At 34.5% G+C, this 20,840-nt stretch overlaps 2 protein-coding genes and 1 non-coding gene across 61 annotated transcripts in view; all 3 read right to left on the bottom strand.

Moving 5' to 3' along the window:
- The window catches only part of prom2 (prominin 2), a 31,155-nt gene extending 19,244 nt beyond the window's left edge, over positions 1-11,911 (bottom strand). For 4 of the 10 annotated variants that reach the window (XR_015505158.1, XR_015505157.1, XR_015505156.1 and 1 more), the window contains exons 1-8: positions 11,797-11,911; positions 11,073-11,339; positions 10,072-10,133; positions 6,045-6,250; positions 5,828-5,948; positions 4,230-4,293; positions 3,564-3,653; positions 624-820 (exon numbers count right to left, since the gene is read on the bottom strand). Coding sequence is in view for 7 of the 10 variants with exons in the window: in XM_087277971.1 (XP_087134097.1) it covers positions 624-820; positions 3,564-3,653; positions 4,230-4,293; positions 5,828-5,948; positions 6,045-6,250; positions 10,072-10,133; positions 11,073-11,289 (957 nt within the window). In the remaining 3 variants the exon portion in view is untranslated. 10 annotated transcript variants of the gene reach the window in all.
- Positions 11,912-13,318: 1,407 nt separating this feature from the next.
- ldb1a (LIM domain binding 1a) overlaps positions 13,319-20,840 on the bottom strand; it is a 37,471-nt gene continuing 29,949 nt past the window's right edge. For 9 of the 50 annotated variants that reach the window (XM_087277425.1, XM_087277424.1, XM_087277427.1 and 6 more), the window contains 5 exons: positions 19,983-20,105; positions 19,475-19,558; positions 19,263-19,386; positions 17,015-17,163; positions 14,087-16,533 (listed from right to left, as the gene is read on the bottom strand). In XM_087277425.1, the coding sequence (XP_087133551.1) occupies positions 16,303-16,533; positions 17,015-17,163; positions 19,263-19,386; positions 19,475-19,558; positions 19,983-20,105 (711 nt within the window). In that variant the 3' untranslated portion in view covers positions 14,087-16,302. 50 annotated transcript variants of the gene reach the window in all.
- Positions 20,177-20,311, bottom strand: LOC137487463 (small nucleolar RNA SNORA13). The gene has a single exon (XR_015506572.1). It is a non-coding gene; the product is annotated as a small nucleolar RNA SNORA13 (small nucleolar RNA).

The following is a 20,840-nucleotide window of genomic DNA, read 5'->3' as shown; positions in this document are numbered from 1 at the left end:
ATTTTAAAAGTACTGTCAATAAATCATGAGTTAAACATTATAATGAGTAAAAATTACATACATTTTAAATCATTTGTTTTAATGTATTCTCAAATAGTTTCATCCAGAGCCCCTCATTTAACACTAGAGGGCAGAACATCTTGTTCCTAAATGCTTTTCTTTCCTGACAGCCATAATCACAATGACAGTGGCACATTTGTATTTATTTCTACAACAGAAAGCCCATATTTCAGGAATTACTCTCGACCGGGTAAGATTTCAGTTTCTAAGAGAAACAGAGAGTGCCAACTTGCAAACAATAACTTCTTAAGTTACTCTTTATTGTTTGCACCATTGTTGTGTGTTCCTGTTTCCCTTAAATGAGAACGTTTGTGCACACAAATGACTGGTAATGCAATTTAGTCCTCCCTATTTCAACAGAAACACTGTATATCATGTAATTTAAGCCAAAACTTTGTTATAAGGGTTTTAATTGCAGTACATTTGTAGACAGGAAAAGGAGAGTTATTATTTGTTATGAACGCTCAACTACAACAAAGCTTGATATGGAGTCAATATATAATCAGCAAATAATCGCCACACGCTTCAGGGATTTTTCTTGAGAGCTCTGGTTAAAAACTTACTTCAAGACTTCCTTCCAGTGATAGTTTGTCCACTACTTGCTGGAGGGAAGAGCAGTTCATACATTCTGGCTGATTCATAGTGTTGTTAATCCGCTGCCTCACTGCTGAAAAATTAGTTTTCAGAGCATCAATCTTGGGTTTCAGCTGCCCCAAGGTTTCATTGACATGCAGGAGTCCAGTGCTGGTGCTGTTTATCACTAAAACAGATAAGATACGCATCTTTAGTTGTGGGCAATATGGACAAAAAACATTTTCATATTAGCCGATAGTGAAAATTATCATAAACAAATGTCAAATCTCTATTTCTTTCAAGTTTAAAGGCATATTTTTGTTCTGAGTGAAACCAAAAAGTTAATTGTTAACTGTTTTTTATTGTCAAAGCTTGACAAACAGGTCAATTAGATCACAAATCTGAGGTATTTCTATAAATATAAATATGATATATTTCTAAAACTTGTTTTGAGCACAAAAGCCAAATCTTTTACCAGCATTTTATCCTAACAAAATATCTTAATGAATTTCAGTTAGGGGTGGGCGAAATGGCAAAAATGTCATTAATTCTTTTTTACATACTGAAAGATAATGATATATATTTTTCGATATAAGTCGTTAAGGCTTCCAGCTTTGAAAGAGTATCACAACAATGACTGAAGCCACAAAGATTAGACACTTTATTAAATAAAATGTTAAAGTACTGTTTATTATTAAAAAGAGTTTACACATTACTGATGATACTATATTTTTTCCAATATATTTATGATATACAATATAAAATATAACATTCCAGCCTGATCTCAAGAGAAAACATATGTATTATAAGTTTTGTCAGATTAGTGATTAATTCGTATGAAGTTCAGTCATATGGAAATGTACGATTTTAATATGGAGGCATGGCACCCAACCCCACCCCTAAACCCAACTGTCATTGGGAGATAAGCAAATCATTAGATTGTACGAATGAAATCATACGAATGAATACAAATAAGCCAATAAATCAAAAAGTTACGAATTGCCATGAGATTGCGTTGAATATTCTGAAGAATTGTCATTGACAGCTTTTATACAGTACACAAACAAAGATCTACCTACTGCATTTTCTACAAATAAGCAATTACAGAGTTATTTAAAAAAATAGTTTTACTCAAATTTATAAAATATAAATCATTAAAATAAATAACAGTTTAACAACTAATATTGCTGGCAGTGAATCGAGCTTGCTAAACAATATTGAGTTACATAGCATATTTCTAATATGAACACAACTACATATTCCTGTTGTTGCATGTCTGCTGTGTGATTAGCCCTTAGATTAATTTAGAGTAAAAATGTCCAGAGGTTATCATCATTATCGACATCTATTTTGTCGCGATTCTATATAATATTGTTTATCGGCCCAGGCCTACTGCATGATACTGAAAAAACTGACATTGCAATTTTTCCCGTGATATATATTGCGATAACAATATGATTTCAAAAGATGACTTGTAGCACTATTTGAAAGTCATAAGGTTAGATTGACTTAGATTTTTTTGTAGGGCAGCATCTGCATAAAATATAGTAAACAACTTAGAAGCATATTACAACAAAGCGAATTAAGCAAATAACAACAAAGATGTAAAGGAAACAAAAGCTGTTTTATTCTTTTCTGTGGAATCTAACAGTATTGAGGAACAGAAATGCAGTCATATTTTTTAAAAAAAAATAAGCACTGTATAGTCTTATATATAAATAAAATAATCTTTCTTAAAGTTTCAACTTTTTAACTTCTTGGTTTAAATTGACCTGAAATCTCACAGTCACAGGTCTTTAGAAACACTTCAAAATGAAAACCTTACACTATATTAGGGTTAAACTTTGTACAAATCACATGTTCTGAACTGTGGTGGCTGGTTATCATATATTAACATTGTAGATCTTGCAATTGCAGATTCACACATTGCGATATCAATGCTAAAATTATATATTGTGCAGCCCTATTTAAAATAAAAATAAAAACTTACCTCACTCTTTTAAAGTAACTAAATGTATTAATTAGTTGCTTTTTAGGGAAAGTCATGTAAAAGTATGTTATGTTTGTTTATTTGTTTGTTTGTTTGTTTTTAAGACTAAAATTATGGCTGAAGATTGTAATATATTACTTTAAAAGTAACTTTACCCAACACAATCAGTAAAGTAATAACTGTACAATCTGTAAAATTCTACTTAAATAGTCATTTTAATTTTATTCAAATAAAGCACTGTCTATAAATTAATTTTATCATATTGTTCATATCATCATAATAGGTAAAACCACACATACAGCACCTCATTACCATGTTGAAATATACAGTAACTGTGTGGTTTCTGTAGAATATACATTAGCCTGAATATTCTATGTATAAATACAAATACTTTAATAACAACAGATACTGTAATTAGATCCCATTACTTCTTTAATACATTTCTACAATAACATTATAATTAAATTCAAATGTTTTCCTCCAAATCCTGCCACAAAGCCAATGTGCAGTTACTGGTACTACAGTAAATCTATGAAATAGTGGATCTTTCATGGCACAGTGTTTCTCGTGTTTGTCAAGGCTGTTTTACTTGCATCACAGAGACATTTGTGCTATTCACCAAACTAAAAACAAGCCAGTGATTGATTCGAGACCCATCTGCATGTACGCAAACCAAAACTGCAGTTGGGACAATTCGCGTATTTGGATAAACGATATGTGTGGCACAAATAAGCAATGCTGTTTAGTTCCAGCCTGTAGCCTGAGGCATACACATAATATTAAACATTTACTGCATTCCTTTATCATTTTGAGGGGAAATTATATTGCAAACTTTATCTCCCTGTGCTATACATGATATATTTTAACATAGTGTGTATTTTAAAATAAATGTTTTCAGTAATGCATAATATGTTGATGTGTATTTGCATACTGTACATACCTTGTGCTATTTGAGTAATAGAGTTGAATGCTGGGTCGAGGGAATCTTTAAGGCCATTTTGGATCAATCCACCAAGCAAAGGTCCCGTTTCTACAGATAAAGATATGCAGGGATTCAATATGATATTTGTATAAACATTAACAACCAATATTGAAAACTAAAACCAGTCATTAATTTTTACTTTTTTTAACTAACTTACACGTCGCCTGATAACACAGAAAAAAAAACTTTACATTGATGCATACTTTGTTGGGATATGCAATATTTGGCCAACTATTTAAATATAAACATTTAAATATGTCCAAATTAAGTTCTTATATAGGACATTCTTACACATTACTAAAACTGTTTTGATATATTTAAAGTAAAACATTTACAACATATCTTCCCGGGACATGATTTTAATAATCAAATAATTTTTGCCATCAAAAGAAAAATATATAATTTTGAGCAATGCAATGTATTTTTGGCTATTCGCAGAAATGTACCATTGCAACATGAGACTGGTTTTGTGCTCCAGGGTCACATATTATGTTACAAATAAGAGGTTAAACATTAGCCATTACATTTTGAATTTGAGTCCAGTTTATGTCTCTTTTAATGGTATTTGTATAGCCCAAAACCTCTATTCATTTAGGACCTTAAGAGATAAGAGACGTACTATACCATTTAAATTGTTTTTGACTTGATCCACCGTCAAAGAGCTCTCATCCAGCACTTGTTGTATTTGCTGTTGATGAATAAAACAATATGAATCAGCTACATTTGATTCAATCCTGTATTATTGTTTTTATTTAGTTTTCATTTTCTTTGTCAAAGTTTTAGGAACTAGGTTTTCATGTTGTTAACCCTTGTGCACTGTTCAAATTTACCACTCTTTTGTTATGTCAGGGATGAAAACATTCACTGAATTTAACTGTTGTAAAAATGCAAATCAACCTTAGTTGTGATCAAAATACTAAATGTTTTAAAAAATTATAGGATTTTAACTCTTTAATTGACAAGTTCATAAAGGATGTCACTGATTTGGTGAAAAAAAAACAATCAAAATTACATATTTTCAATGTGAAATGTCTGCCAAATGGATCAAAATAAGATTTATCACCAAACATCCATCTGCTAACTAAAACACAGAAAAAGTTATGGTCAAATTAGGACTTAAAATCACCACAAAGTGCATGAAAACATCCCCAACAGTACATAAGGGTTAAAAACAGTTTAAAAAATTGTTTTTTTGTTTTCATTGATATTTAGCTGAAAAAAAGTAAGTTAAAGTTTTAGTTTTATGATTGTAGATTTAGTTGTACTGGATATGACTCCTAAAACATGGTTTTGAAAAAAAAAAAAATATATATATATATATATATATATATATATATATATATATATATATATATATATATATATATATATATATATATATATATATATACATACATACACACACATAAATGGGTTAATGGGTTAAATGGATAGTTCACCCAAAAATATAAACATATGCATTATTTACACCCCAGTGGGTCCCAACCTTTATGAGTTTCTTTTTTCTGCTAAACCTAAGCAATAATATTCTGAAGAAAGCTGAAAAACTGTAACTATCGTCTTCTAACAGTAGGGGAAAAAAATACTATGCAAGTCAATGGTTACCGGTTTCTAGCTTTCTAAAGAACGTTTGTGTTCAACAGAAGCTCAAACAGGTTTTTGACAAGTGAAGTGTAAATAAATGATGACAGAATTTTTAGTTTTGCACGAAATATCTCTTTAAATCTTTTCAATGAAGAAAAATCCAATTTTATATGATTAATTTGCTAAAAAAATATTAATAGAACAATGTAGAAATCAATTTTAATAATTATAGAAGACAATGAATCACTAATTATGATAATAACCATTTATTATTCATCAGATGTTACAAAACCAATATGGTGCAGTTAAATATCAACTTCGATATTAATTGCCCTGGGAGTTAGTTGGTTAGTTAGTTAGTTAGTTAGTTAGTTAGTTAGTTAGTTAGTAATTATCAAAATTAATTTTGAATCTTTTGAATTATGCTGAATTATTTGAATCAAATAATTATGCTGAATATTCTAATTTGCCATTATATAGGAAAAAGAATTCATTTAAAAAAAAAAAATTTGAAATATATTTTAAAAATACATTTTTAGAAGTCATTTTTAATTGTAGCAATATTTCAAAATGTTACCATTTTACTGTATTTTTGATCAATTAAATGCTGTCTTGTTGAACATAAAAGACTTGTGTACCTGGGGAATAGAACTAACATATCCTTTGACATCATCTAAGATGCCTGTGATTTCATTGGAGCTGCTCTTCACAGTCTCTGAGGTGTATGTAGTGCTCAGGAACATGCAAATATTCCCTGCCCTGCACAGCAATTCATATTATACATTACAGATGACACATGCAAGCATATAAATGTTACAAACATCTTATTAAGAGCCTTGTTAAGCTGGTGCTCACAGAATAAGTACAGTGATGATGAATGTGGAGCAGTAAATGCTTCTTCGCTTGCAGTTTGTGCTGGATGTCTGTTTTTGTTGCATACGGCCCCCGCAATTACCACAGCAACGACAGCAGGCGAAGATTAGGCCAATTAGAGGCATCAGGACAATGTAGAGGATCCCAATGGCCACGCAAACCAGAAAACCTTTCTCGTAATTTAAAACCTGGCCATAAAGAGAAAGAGGTTAAACAGGTTGGTTACTATGGGTATATATATATAAACTGCTTGACCAAAATTTTTAATTTGTTGTTACTACGCTTGTTGCTATTTTACTCAACCACCCAAGATGTAGTGATTTATTCTTCCTCAGTGGAATATTAAAGACTTATTAACTTAATTAGTCGAAAAAATAGATACAGAAAAATCAAACCTAATACTTGTGGCTTCTCATGATATACTGAGGTCTTATGGAGCAAAACGATTGCTCTCTGCAAGAAACTGAACATTGTTTACATTAATATTACCATTAATCCATCTGCAACCTATGTAAAACTGTTGTAAACAAACTGTGACAGCTTAAATGTGAGTTTACGTCCACGCATACGTCAGTATGCAACAGAAAGCTAGCACTCCAGATTTACATAAAGGTGTCATGTTGTAAATAGGTAAACATCCAGTGCCCTACTACTGTATAAATGGTGGAGTCTTTGAAGAGAGTTCTCTGAAGGGTGTAGGACACGACCATTATATGCTCCCTTCATTAACTGACTTTAAAAGATGTGTGTTTACTCTCCTTTTAAATGTCCCTACAAATGGTGTACCCTTCCCAAAGTGCACTTCTCAGCCAGGGGCGCATGTTGTTTTGTTTTATTGTGTTAAAGCTGGTATTGATCACCAAGTACCACACTTTTTAAAAATATTCTTCTGAAGAAAAAAGTTCCTCTACATCTTGAATATCCTGCCTTCAGTATTAGAAAACTAAACAGCAAATTTTCATTTTGGGATAATAAAGACTTGTTAACTGTTACTCAAAACAAAAAACACAGACAAAACAAACTTAATACTTGTGTCTTCTAATGATAAAGTGAGGTCTTATGAACCAAAACGATCGCTCTCTGCAAGAAACTAAACACTATTTACATTAATATTACCAATAATCCATCTGCAACCTATGTAAAACTGTTGTAAACAAACTGTGACAGCTTAAATGTGAGTTTACGTCCACGCATACGTCAGTATGCAACAGAAAGCTAGCACTCCAGATTTACATAAAGGTGTCATGTTGTAAATAGGTAAACATCCAGTGCCCTACTACTGTATAAATGGTGGAGTCTTTGAAGAGAGTTCTCTGAAGGGTGTAGGACACGACCATTATATGCTCCCTTCATTAACTGACTTTAAAAGATGTGTGTTTACTCTCCTTTTAAATGTCCCTACAAATGGTGTACCCTTCCCAAAGTGCACTTCTCAGCCAGGGGCGCATGTTGTTTTGTTTTATTGTGTTAAAGCTGGTATTGATCACCAAGTACCACACTTTTTAAAAATATTCTTCTGAAGAAAAAAGTTCCTCTACATCTTGAATATCCTGCCTTCAGTATTAGAAAACTAAACAGCAAATTTTCATTTTGGGATAATAAAGACTTGTTAACTGTTACTCAAAACAAAAAACACAGACAAAACAAACTTAATACTTGTGTCTTCTAATGATAAAGTGAGGTCTTATGAACCAAAACGATCGCTCTCTGCAAGAAACTAAACACTATTTACATTAATATTACCAATAATCCATCTGCAACCTATGTAAAACTATTGTAAACAAACTGTGACAGCTTAAATGTGAGTTTTCATCCACGCAAATGTCAGTATGCAACAGAAAGCTAGCACTCCAGATTTACATAAAGGTGTCATCTTGTAAATAATCTTCAGTTTCTTGCAAAACCATTTCTTTTTATGTTGTCAGAAATTAACTTTGGGAGAATTCCAAAAGGAAGTAAGCATTCCAGTGCCCTACTACTGTATAAATGGTGGAGTCTTTGAAGAGAGTTCTCTGAAGGGTGTAGGACACGACCATTATATGCTTCCTTCATTAACTGACTTTAAAAGAGATGTATGTTTACTCTCATTATAAATGTCTCTGCAAATGGTGTCCCCTTCCCAAAGTGCACTTCTCAGGCAGGGGCGCATGTTGTTTTATTTTATTGTGCCAAAGCTGGTATTGATCACCAAGTACCACACTTTTAAAAAAATAGTCTTCTGAAGAAAAAAGTTCCTCTACATCTTGGATGACCTGCCTTCAGTGTGAGAAAATTAAACAGCAAATTTTCATTTTGGAATATTAAAGACTTGTTAACTTTGTTACTCTAAAAAAATACAGATGAATCAAACCTAATACTTGTGGTTGCTAAGGATTTACTGAGGTCTTACGAAGCAAAACGATCGCTCTCTGCAAGAAACTAAACACTATTTACATTAATATTACCATTAATCCATCTGCAACCTACATGTAAAACTGTTGTAAACAAACTGTGACAGCTTTAATGTGAGTTTACGTCCACGCATACGTCAGTAGGCAACAGAAAGCTAGCACTCTAGATTTACATAAAGCTGTCATGTTGTAAATAATCTTCAGTTTCTTGCAAAAACCTTTCTCCTCAGGTCAACAGGTATTCATTTTGGGAAAATTTCCAAAAGGAAATAAACATCCTAGTGCCGTACTACTGTAAAGTAAAGTCTTTGCAATGAGTTGGGTGTAGGCTCCCTTCATTAACTGACTTTAAAAAAGATTCATGTGTTTACTCTCATTTTACATTGTCCCTACAAATGTTGTCTCCTTCCCAAAGTGCACTTCACAGGCAGGGGTGCATGTTTGTTTTGTTTTATTGTCTCAAAGTGACTGGTATTGATCACCAAGCACCACACTTTTTTAATAATCTTCGGAAGAAAAACGTTCCTCTACATCTTGGATGGCCTGCCTTGAGGGTGATCAAATTAAAACAGCAATTTTTCATTTTGGGATGTACAATCCCTTTAGCTATCGAAAAAAATGCAATGGCTTTACAAACAATATTTGTACATGATAATGCGATCATGTGCTCTGTGTACCCAAAACATGTTTTTGTGTGTTGTGTTCAAATTAGTCATCATAACTGGCAAATAGAGAGTGTTTACACAACAAAACATTACTGTTGACATCATTTACTCATGGTAAGAAGAATCCTGAGAAACGTGATCCAGTGGATATGAGAAAAAGAGTTAGGTATAGGGTTTTTTATAGTAACATAAAAAAACTGATTGTACTTTAGTCACTCTTTTTGGACCCCCACTAAATGTTTTTGTGTTACATATTACTAATGCTTTCGAATTTACATTGTTATCCAGGCAGTGCATTCTTTTGTTATGGAAACAAAATTCTCCGCCATTCTTTGAATGAAAGGCTCCTGAGATCAGAAACTTATTCATAGTTTTGTTTTAAATAATTATTCTATAGTTGTGGTACATTATCATGGTACATTAACTGTTAACAAGCATGACTTCAATAGATGTCAATAATACATTGTTCTACGTTGGTCTATGATTAATAAATGCTGTACAAGAATTGTTCATACTTAGTTCATGTTATTAAATGCATTACCTATGAAAACTTATTGTAAAGTCTGAACAAACCTATTTTTTTTTTTTTGGGATATCATATTTTTTCCATAATTTATTAAATGACCATAATTCTATGTATATAAATTCACGTTTATTTGATGTAGACACCAAAATGGGATGTCTCATCTCTGACACATATATTTCTACACTGTGTTGCAATCATGACGCAGTGTTTTCAGAATCTATATCAAAATGTGGGGACTTTTCCACCATCTATTTATATCTGAATGGGAATGCAGTTATACAAAATAAAACAGCTGTTTGGCTGACTACCTTTAAGGAAAAGTCTGAAGAATCATCATATTCTACATTGCAAAGCAAAACATCTATTGCATAAACTAAGGTGCTCTTTATGATCATTCTGTTCATGCAGTTGCGTGCCTTTTTACATACCTCTTTAACCATCTCCGTTTGCGTGTTTGAATTAAAGTTGTTTATCATTCTGACCAGCAGATCTACAGAGAAATGTGTCAAACATTGTAAATATCTTTTTAATATTCATTTACGCAACACAGTGATGAATTGGCCAAGATCAAAGCTCTCCTCTCTACAGTATAACATCATTTTTCATTCATTTCTTTAAATGGCCATTGATGTCAGCTACAAAAAAAAACTATAAGTAGAAAGAAAAGACTTTTGAAGACAATAAAAACTGATGGAAATGATGAATTGAAATGCGTCAATGTACATGGAACAAACTTTCAGTGTTGTTTCTTGGGAATAAGATCTCATTTATCAAGGTTATCTGCTTCATTCTACTGCCAGATTAAAAAGTAACCGTCTGATGACTAGATGTATATCTAATACTGTATGTTTGATCCTGTAATTACACATCAGAGACATTGTTAAAATTTTACAAACAGTTCTGAACTTCATGAGGTCATGCAATAAAAAAGTACTTCTATTTCAGCATGCAATGAAGGTAATAATTAACTTTAAAGTTTGTCTTTTCGTTTGTGATCCACACAACTGCAACCATAGAGACTATATACATACACACAGTACAAAACAACAATATTTTTGTGGTAAACAAAACTCTAAAAAGGGGGAATGGAGATCATTCAAATCTCAAATGACATTTACATGGTCATTTGCACAGTGGTTTTACTTCTGACAATTAACTGAGCACATTTATGCCACCTGAATGAGCTCCATAACCATGTGCATAACAAATCCAGTCTTCTGGAGCTCATTACCATCAGTATAACCTTCTCTAATGAGTTTAATGTAGCCATTACACTTACAGTACATCAGATCTGATTCTTCTCTGCCAAACACATCATACTGTTAGGGAAGGCTAAACTACCAAACTATTAATCACACACAGCTATACAAGCATTTTCTGTTTGTACGCCTTTGCCAAACACACCAAAACTGCATCACAAAACACTCACCTTTAGGGAATGGATTGGGCTGGACAAGTCCCAGGAATGAATGTACGATTGGAGTCATAAAGGCACTGTTGAGGGTCAGCTGGGACTGTGTTTCATTTGGAGTTTGTAGCTCTGGTCTCATCTTCTCTACAAGACAGGACTGTTGTCCACTTGCACATGTCCAGAGTACCAGGAGCAAAACGCCACTCCAAGAAACTGCTTTCGTTCTGGACTTCATGTTTGTGGGTTTTTAGGTCATGACTCGATTATACGAACATCAGACATCACCTATGACATGATGATAAATGTCTATTTAACACTTCTTCAGAGGATGAAGTCACCATAAGCATGACTATTGTCTCATAATTACAGCAATTTCGTATTGAATAGAAAAGGGAACTGTGTGGCGCCCAGTCACTTACATCGTAAAATATATCCTCCTTTCTAAAACGTGAAAACGAATACACTGTCAGGAACGAAAATACTTTTATTCAAATTTTCACATTTATTTTTAGATGCATACAATCCATCCAAAACTCTTCTGTTCTGCAATTTCTTAATTACTGATACAAACAAGCTCGTTTTCTTAGCTGCGTGTGAGAACATTTTAAATAAACAGGTTGAGTTAATATTGAACGGATCAACCTAAAACTAACTGTTAATAAAAAGTAACATGAGAACTAAGAATAGAGGAACGTGTACAGTATGAGCACCTACACACTTCATGGAAACACACAAATAGTACCTGTTTTAGCCGTAAGGTCCTCCGGGAATTATTGAGCGTGTTCCAGTTAATTCAGGTCAGATGAGTTTGTTTAGTCCGCTCCAATGTCCTTCTCCCTCTGACAGAAACTGTTGTCAAGACTGAATTTAGCCGCACGGAGTAAAGAAGAATAAAATGGGAGGGATCGGAAAGGGGGAGGCTCGGGGAAGGATTTTAAACATTTTTTTTTAAACTTGTTTAATATCTAATGGTGAAGTTTTTGTTGTGGTTATTGATTCGGTTTGTATTATAAATATGTTACATTTACAGAGAGTCATCAAAGACTAACCTATTAGCCTACTAACCAATGTTTATGACAAATGTTAACATGACTTATGGAGGGGCGGGATAGATGGAAACTAGATGCAAGAACTCCAAAACCATCATTTACACAACATTATAAATGTAATGGAATAAATCGCACTAAATTGGGATTTTTTTAAATGTGCACTATAAAGAAAATCTAGGTATACCTAGCCATAGTCGAATGATAAAGAGTTCACGATGTAAATGGACCTGAGTCTCCAACACCACTGTTTCCTCGTTCCCATGTTGGCCTACATTTCGTAAATGTAAAACAAAGTGAAAAACAGGCCTGTCTGAACAGACTTCTTCTGATGATGGTATGTGCGGTTCTCATTGGCATGTAACAACAACTCGTCAGTTTGGCAGCCAAAACACAAGCTCATTTTTAAGTTTATCTCAACCAAAGCTCATCCAAGACTAAAGCATTATCTATATGGATGGGGGAATCCTCAAATCTCAAAAACTGCCCGCTGACCTCGCAATTAAATTACTCGGAAGTGACCCGTCCCATTCCATAATAATTTTCGTTTTGTTCCAGCTACAGCCCATTCACAATTATTGCTCTGACATGTTTCAATGCATTTAAAACACTAGCATAAAAGGAACAAAAGACAACACAATACATATGTTGGTCTATTTTGTTGAATATAATTATAATAGCCTATATTTTATTTACAACTTAAGATCAAAATAGGAATGTCCTTGTGATTTATATTAGATGGCATCTACTTCATTTTCTTAAATTTTTTTTAATAAATTAAGTATGATTATTTTGCATGTTTATGTTATTGAGTGCATTGTGTGTGCGTGTGAGCAAATGAGAAAAAAAAGATAGTGAGACTGTTTATATTATGATGCAAAAAAATTTTTTTTAGATCTCTAAGGCTTTAAAACAAACTAAGAGGAGAAAACTTTGATCTCACACACACATATACAGTAAGTATTTACAGACCATTTATAGATAAACAATCCAGTGAGCATGCTTATATGCATCAGTTTGCTAACACCCAAAAAAGGAATAAAACCTGTTGCACAGTTTTCATGCAAATCAAAAACCACATTCATAAGGCTTTATGTACACTAATAACTCAACATATATGCATCCATGTGTTTCATTGAGCTAAACATTTTCATTATAAAAACTATCCCTTCGACTATATTTTAAAATAACTTAAAAGTTGGAACTTGCAGCAAATCATTCGTTAAATAAATCCATTTATTACATATGTAAACATCTTACTACACACACTGTAAATAATGCAGGGTTCCACACAATTCATTCATGTAGTCCCAACACAAATCAATTAACTTAACACTTACAACAAATGTATATGGATTAAACATATAAATTAAGCTATCCCAATGAAATCTCAAGAACTGTTGTTTCAGCTCATTTTAATTAAGTCGTTTGAACAAGCAAAAACAATTTAGTGCCTGAAGAAAAAAAGCATTACGTCATTTACAAATGCATCTTTAATGCCATATAAATAGGAACAATCTTCAATAATATAATAGGCATATTTAATAGCTACATTTTTGAAAAAGTGAAGATCTAAAACTCCATAATAAGACCAACAACAGCTGAAGATGTTAGTTCACGTATGTTGTTCCCCTTTTAATATTTAAAGTAATTTATGTGAAAGGCCAATTTAAATAATTTCCCAATTGTTCCTGTTGACTTCCCTTAAACAGTTGAGTTCTGTAAAAAAATAAATAAATTCTTCCTGGTGGCCTTTGATCGATCATGTCCGGTTGTCAAACACAACTCAGACACCAAAGTACAACAAGAACACTTTACTATTTGTAGAGGTAATACTATAATTAAGTAAGTATAATTAAGTAATAATGGTCCAGTATTGACTTTCTAGCTCTTCAATTACTTCTTATCAGAAATCCAGCAATATTAGAATCTCTCATGTACTTGTCTCGTGTATGTACATGTTTAACCTACAAACCAGACATGACAGCTGTGAAAATGTGTTTTATTGGTACCATACATCAATTGTCAATGGCAGACACTATAGGCAAAAATATATTTGTAAAACAACCACAAACAAATGGGCTCTGAAAACACAGAAAGAGCACACCTTATTTATGGCTGACTTGAAAAATGAACCTAAAACAACACTGTATTTTAGTGACAGATTTGAGGAAAGTGAACTGAAGATCTGTACGCCGCAGAATGGCTCTAGCTCAGGCATGTCCAAACTCGGTCCTGGAGGGCCGGTGTCCTGCATAGTTTAGCTTCAACTTCCTTCAACACGCCTGCCTGGAAGTTTTAGTATACCTAGAAAGAGCTTGATTAGCTGGTTCAGGTGTGTTTAATTGGAGTTATAACTAAAATATGCAAGACACCAGCCCTCCAGGACTGAGTTTGGGCAACCCTGGGCTAGCTAGTTTAGCCACCAACCCTTTTCTATACAAGCCAATATACGCTTAACACCAGAGTGCCACCTGGTGTTCACTGTAACCTTCTAGGTTTGATTATTTTTGCATTATCCAACATTTAATAAGAACTCTTATGGACTGATTCAATGACTTGTATATCATCTTAGGTTAATGAAATAACATAGAAAGTGAAATAATGTACAAAGGCAACATCAAATACACAGCAACATGTATCGTCTTGATATATAATGCAATGGCAAAGACTTTAAAAAAATAAATACATTGTACATTGACTTAAAAACTATAATCTACCTTCTTAGCTGAAAGGTAGTTGTACCTTTAATGCGTCTAGAAACAATTTGAAATGAGACAAAGTTTTACTTTTGACATATGAAGGAGTGAAGGGTCCTAAAGAAGAGTAAATATAATTACACTTATACAGAACTTGGCTACAATCTTAAATATACAATCACAAACACACAAACAAAACGATGAGGAAATAAAACCGTAATCAATGTGCTGATTAAAGGATCTTGCATCTTGGTCTGTAGCATCGAGAAGGGAAAGTAAACAATGGCTGGTGTACTAAAATGACGTCTTAGCAAATTAAACTGCGCAATTGACTGGGTCTACACAAAAGGCGTTGAAGCTTGAGGCCTGTTCTTTTCAATGGATTTTCAAGAAATCTCCAAGAAATGAAATGTTGATAGCTACGGTCTCTGGACAAAATGTGCCACCAGACGTCGTGCTAACAGTGCAGGATGTAGATCCTACGAACAATGAGACTCTTACAGCTGCGATAGCTAATGTCTGACACATGCGCTTCCCAGACATACATGCTATGTTCACGTAATCTCATTTTTAAAGACGACAAAACAGAAACTGAAAGACAGAAAGGTGTAAAGCTTGGAGCAAAGTAGCATCTACTTACTTTACAGTAATAATAATAACAGTAACGATACAAAATTTGCTATTTTACACTGAGATTGACAGAGTTTTCCAGTTAAAGATTATCAATTTTTTTGTTGTTTTTAATAAAAACAAAATTCATCATAATCGTTTTTTAAGAAAAATAGATCCAAAATACAGTGACAAGAGTGCAAAGGATATTTAGAGTTTTTGTTTGCTTGCTTATTTCTTTAGAAATAGTTATAAAAAATTAAAAAAAGAACAGGAAACCAATCCAAATGCAAACAATAAAATAAAAAAAACTAACCAAAACCAAAATCAAACACTTCTTCTGAGTCTGGCGTGATGGTCAGGCAAGCTCTCAGCGACCATTGTGGGCATGGCCAAACTCAAGAATCTTTACACTTTTAATTAGATTTACTTAAAGGACTTTACGTAGTGGTTCTCAACTCCGGTCCTCAAGCTCTGGAACTGTACAGGTTTTTGTTCCAACCAGGTCCTACAAAACAAATGATTGAGTTTTTAAAAAATGGAGCGGTTGGGGTTTGAATCTGAGGTGCACACAATAAACGGTGAGATAAAAAAGTGATCCTTTCCTGTCAAGTGAGCACAACAGAAACGGCCATGCGTGTCAAAGCACAGCACGCACAAGAGAGACCCGAGGTTGGAACAATAACCCACAGCCTGATCGCTAAGCCTGATCGAGACACAGAAACAGACGGTGTTGCAAAATGATTCTCAAAGAAAACAAACCAAAAAAAATAATAATTTACGAAAAAAAAGCGGCACGTCTGATGGTGACTGAGGAGGAGGAGGGCCGATTTCAGCAACTGAGGACTTGTCAAGGCCTGGAATGAACGAGCCTTTTACTAGCCCCTAATACTTCTACTGCGACGACTGAGAGCTGGGGTTGTCATTTTTGCCCTGCTGGCTTGAGGGAGCTTTGCTGTTCCAGGGGCTGTTGGTGCCCATGGTAGGGGAACTGTTGAAACTGTCCTCGTCGTCGATGCCATTGGCCGCATCAAACTGTGTGTTCTCCAGCCGCGTGATGAGCCGCTCATCCTCGTCCCCGAACTCCCCTCCCATCAGAGTGGGCTCTCCCACCACCATCACGTCCTGCAGGGGACAGGAAGGGGCGCAAACATTATCCCCGACACCCGGGGGTCCTCCGAAGGAGGGGACGCGGTGGCTTTCTGTACACCGCATCGCAGGAACTAGACCTGGACTATCCTGGCCACTACAGGAACTCTGTGCTTTGCTGTATGTGACAAGCCTACGTTCACCATGCTGAAAAACTAAATAGCTCTGCCATGGTGGGCATCCCGGATCCTTGAGTGCTGCACGGGTTAATTCCACCTCGGGTCTCTAGTGTTGGCTGCGTCTCTGGAGCTCAAAACACCCAACAGACTGACAAAAAGCACAAAAACCCCACAGACCTGCAGCCCTAAAGGACCAGGGACTGCCCAGCATTGGATCATGTCCACTTGTCGCTATGTTGGGTCTGTCTTCCTAGTATTAATGTAGTATCGTGGTCCACCCTCCACCCTCTACCCATCTCCCAACAGCTCAAAAATGGACATCAAAATGTGATGCTTACAGGTACCTGGCTGGAGAGCGCAAAACTGCTGGCTGGGCTTTTCTTTTTACTGTTGCTGTTGTTGTTGTTGCCCCCTCCAGAACTCATTGTGCTCCCGCCGGACATTTTTCGTTTCCTTCGCTTGTTGGGGGCTTGTCTTGCTGGCTCGGCTGAAGAGAGACAGATCAGAGAGGGAAACTTAAGGTATTTATAAGTGTGAAAGACAAATTTAAATGTACAAAAGTGATTTTATATATATATATATATTAAAAGCATGTAATTAGAACACATTAAAAAGAACCATTTTACTGAAACTAAATGGGTAAAACCTAGTTGTATAGAGTATAAAGTAGGGCTGCGCGATATATCGTTTCAGAAACAAAATCGCAATGTGTGCATCCGCAATAGTCACAGTGCAAGATATGCAATGTTGAGTCTGAATTATAGTTGAGTAGGAACTTAACTTTCTTAGAATTTTTGTCTTGTTTCTAGTCTAATGGCCCGTTTCCACAGAGTGGTACGGTACGCTCCTATCGCTGTTTTCACTGTCAAAAGGCGTACTGAACCGTACCGTACCATACCACGTACCAAAAAGGCGGGGCCAGATGCGCAGCTGAACGCTATTGGTTTACAGAGATAAGAAATCCGCTCGCGCAACAAGCCAGAATGAAAACAAAGGAATCGCTATGTTCCTAATGCACAGCCCGTTATTACAACATAATACTATATGCATATAATAAGGAGCCATGGTAGACCCGAGCTCGAACAATCCTTGTTGTCGTCTTGATGAACAGCCACAAAGCCAAGAATAACAAAATCTGGTGTGCCCTGTTGTTGTTTTACGAGCCCGTCTAAAAGTGCGAGCGGTTTCACTTAGTCCAAAGAGCTCGCGATCACATCTATATTTGAAATAACACACTTTTTGAGTTCATATTAATAACGTGCTCGTGATCCTTGAAGTGCTCAGATACCCGATGATCCTGTCAGAAAGAGACAAACGCGAGAGATACCGGAAAAAAAGCAGCAAATGATGCGTCTGAAACCTACACATGAACAAATTGCCATGTTTAACTATTATCATCACCTTTTGGACTATTAAGTCGGAATGACGCAATTACTTTTTTAATAAGAGGCTACACGTGCTGCTGAAGATTAAGGATACAGATGAGAGGTTTGCAGTGACTGTGGGCTATATTTTGTGTTGTTTTTGAACCAAAATAGGGAATAAATTTATGCTGTGTGTAGTTTTTCTGTAATTGATAACATATCGGATACTGTAAGGGTCTGTATGTGTTCATATACATTGCATTTTTTAATGTATTTTATATAATTGCAGATGTTACAGTAGGCTATTTTCTCTAACAAAAATGATGTTGACTGAAACTTTCTGTCGTACACCATGCCCACCAAGAGTATCCTTTTAGCAGAGGAAACGCAAGCCTGATGAAGGTGAAAAAAAACTTGAAAAAACAAGAAAAGTCAAGAACAAAACAATATTTTTACTTGAGCTAAGAGCTTTTAGATATTTGGACTAAAAACGAGACAAAGCTAAGTAATAGACTGTTAGACTCCCATCAAATAGTGCTGTTCAAATTATCTTCTGACAATATCCTACAACGCAATATTTATCGCAAAAATATAAAACATTGCAATGTCAATTTTTTTCAATATCATGCAGCCCTAGTAAAGGGTACAGAAATGTTGCTTTGACAACTAGCGAAAATATAAGTTTCATTTGTTGACTCTTTAGTCATTGCTTTTTTTTTATTTGAAGTAGCCAAATGACACTTTATAGCTCTAGTGTTCGGTGCTGTTTATACTTGTGTGTTTTTATTTTAAAATGCATTTTTTATTGCAGTTTTGACTGGCCTACAGACTAATCTCCGGCATCTTTGACTTATGAAAATAGAGCATTTTGAAAATGTTTAAGACCTCATTTTAGATTGGAAACCCTGGCGTTATGTTTCATTATAGATGGATTGAAATGCACACTTTCGCAAACAGAAGTGCAAATGACTGCAGACCATTCGCTGATTCCCCAAGCCCCTCCAATATGACCATTATACTAGCAGTAGACTCCCAGTACAGATGCTGGCTAAATATGTGCATATCCAGGGAGCACGAGTGATCATGTGTCATGTATGACAATGATCGTTCTCATTCTAACACTTTTTTTTTTTTTAAATGAACGCACTAGTATAAACAGCACCTTGCTACAATAAACTTGACTAGATGTTAGAATTTCAGAGAATAATCACCCTTTGCTCACCTGGTGGTGCCACCATCCTCTGCCATTTCTGAAACAGACAGGTTTTGAGGCAGTCTCGTGGGCTGAGACTGTATGTCTTGTGTCTGGACATCAGCTCCTGCATGGGCTCCAGTATTACACAAAGCTGTGGGAGAAAGAGAAAAACCCATTGCAAGAGGATTGTTTTCTTAATTTACAACCACTGTTCTGCAGAGTGATGGAAAGAAACTTACTCGGAGGTAGTTGAGCGTAGAGTTAGATAAGCCACATCTTGTGATGTTTTTTGATAGCTGGTCAAGCATTTGTGGGTCTTGGGCCTGTTGGGAAAAGGGCTTTAGTAATTCAACAAATATATTAGTTCAGATATGTTTTTTTCTCATTATTTACCAATTACAAGAATAAAGCATTCAGAAAACATTTACTGAACACTGGTGAGAATTTGTTTTGAGAATAAAAAAGTAAAACAGCATCATTGTTGAGATGCTGCATAAAATGGAAGATATTTAAATGTGGTAAACAAACAAACCAATCAAAATAGAGCATCAACAATGGAAATTTTCAACAAATTATAGGAATTTATAGTTTAAAAGCCTTTCATGCTCAAAACTGCAACATCATAATTACAGTGAAAACACAAGTATATTAAATGATAGTGTAAAAATACTTAAAGGAATACATTAAATAATACACACACACACACACAACATAAAACACCAAAAATAATAAATATCCCAAACTTACATGCATTGCCAGAATGCTCCTGGGCACGACTTCTCTGTGTTGTCTGATGCTGAAGTGCCACGTCTTTATACGCATCATGTCATCAAACATAAACTCGAGGTACAGTCTGCCCTCCACACACACCTGAAGAGACAAAACGACTGCTGAGATGCTTCAAATGACAATGCTGGATGTGATCTTCAATAAACTCAGGGTCATGTTCTTATTGTTGAGCTTATTTAACGGAAGTACTTTGACAACCATTTAAGATCACAATAAGAGTTAATGTGCGCCTTTTCTGACACCATGTTCATTCTGAAAAGGAAATGAACAGGCAACACATAAAGGCTATTTTAAGATTTATATAATTTAACATTACAAGAGTTGTTTTGTATAATGGAAGAAGAGCTGCTTAAGTAGTAGAACCTGAAGAGTAATTTTAACTTGATGTTGACATTATGTTCAATATGGTACAGCAGCTTGATCTAAACAAGTCTATTGTAAGTTATATAATATATGACCACTATTAACTGAAAACAATAATTTCACAATTATAATATGCATTTTTAGTTTTATAATAGCAATTTTTAATTTTGCAATTATATTGAAATGAAAACGTGCAACACTATGAAAATGTGATAATTCAAAGTCAGCGTAATGCAGTGCAGTATACGATTTATTTTATATTTATTCAAAAATTATAGGGACAGTATGAAACAGTGACATTTATTAAATTATTATTATGATTTCTTTACTACAAATTTATCGAAACAGCATTCTTATTTGGTACTTTTGCTAAAATTAAAACTATTTAGCTATAAACAAAAAAACTAAGGGTGCTTTCACACCGAGACATTTGTTTTGAAACCTGTTGCGGTT

This window comes from Danio rerio, chromosome 13 (genome assembly GCF_052040795.2).
Source record: "Danio rerio strain M-AB ecotype USA chromosome 13, GRCz13ab, whole genome shotgun sequence".
Classification (NCBI taxonomy): Eukaryota; Metazoa; Chordata; class Actinopteri; order Cypriniformes; family Danionidae; genus Danio; species Danio rerio.
This window is presented reverse-complemented; position numbering and strand designations above follow the sequence as displayed.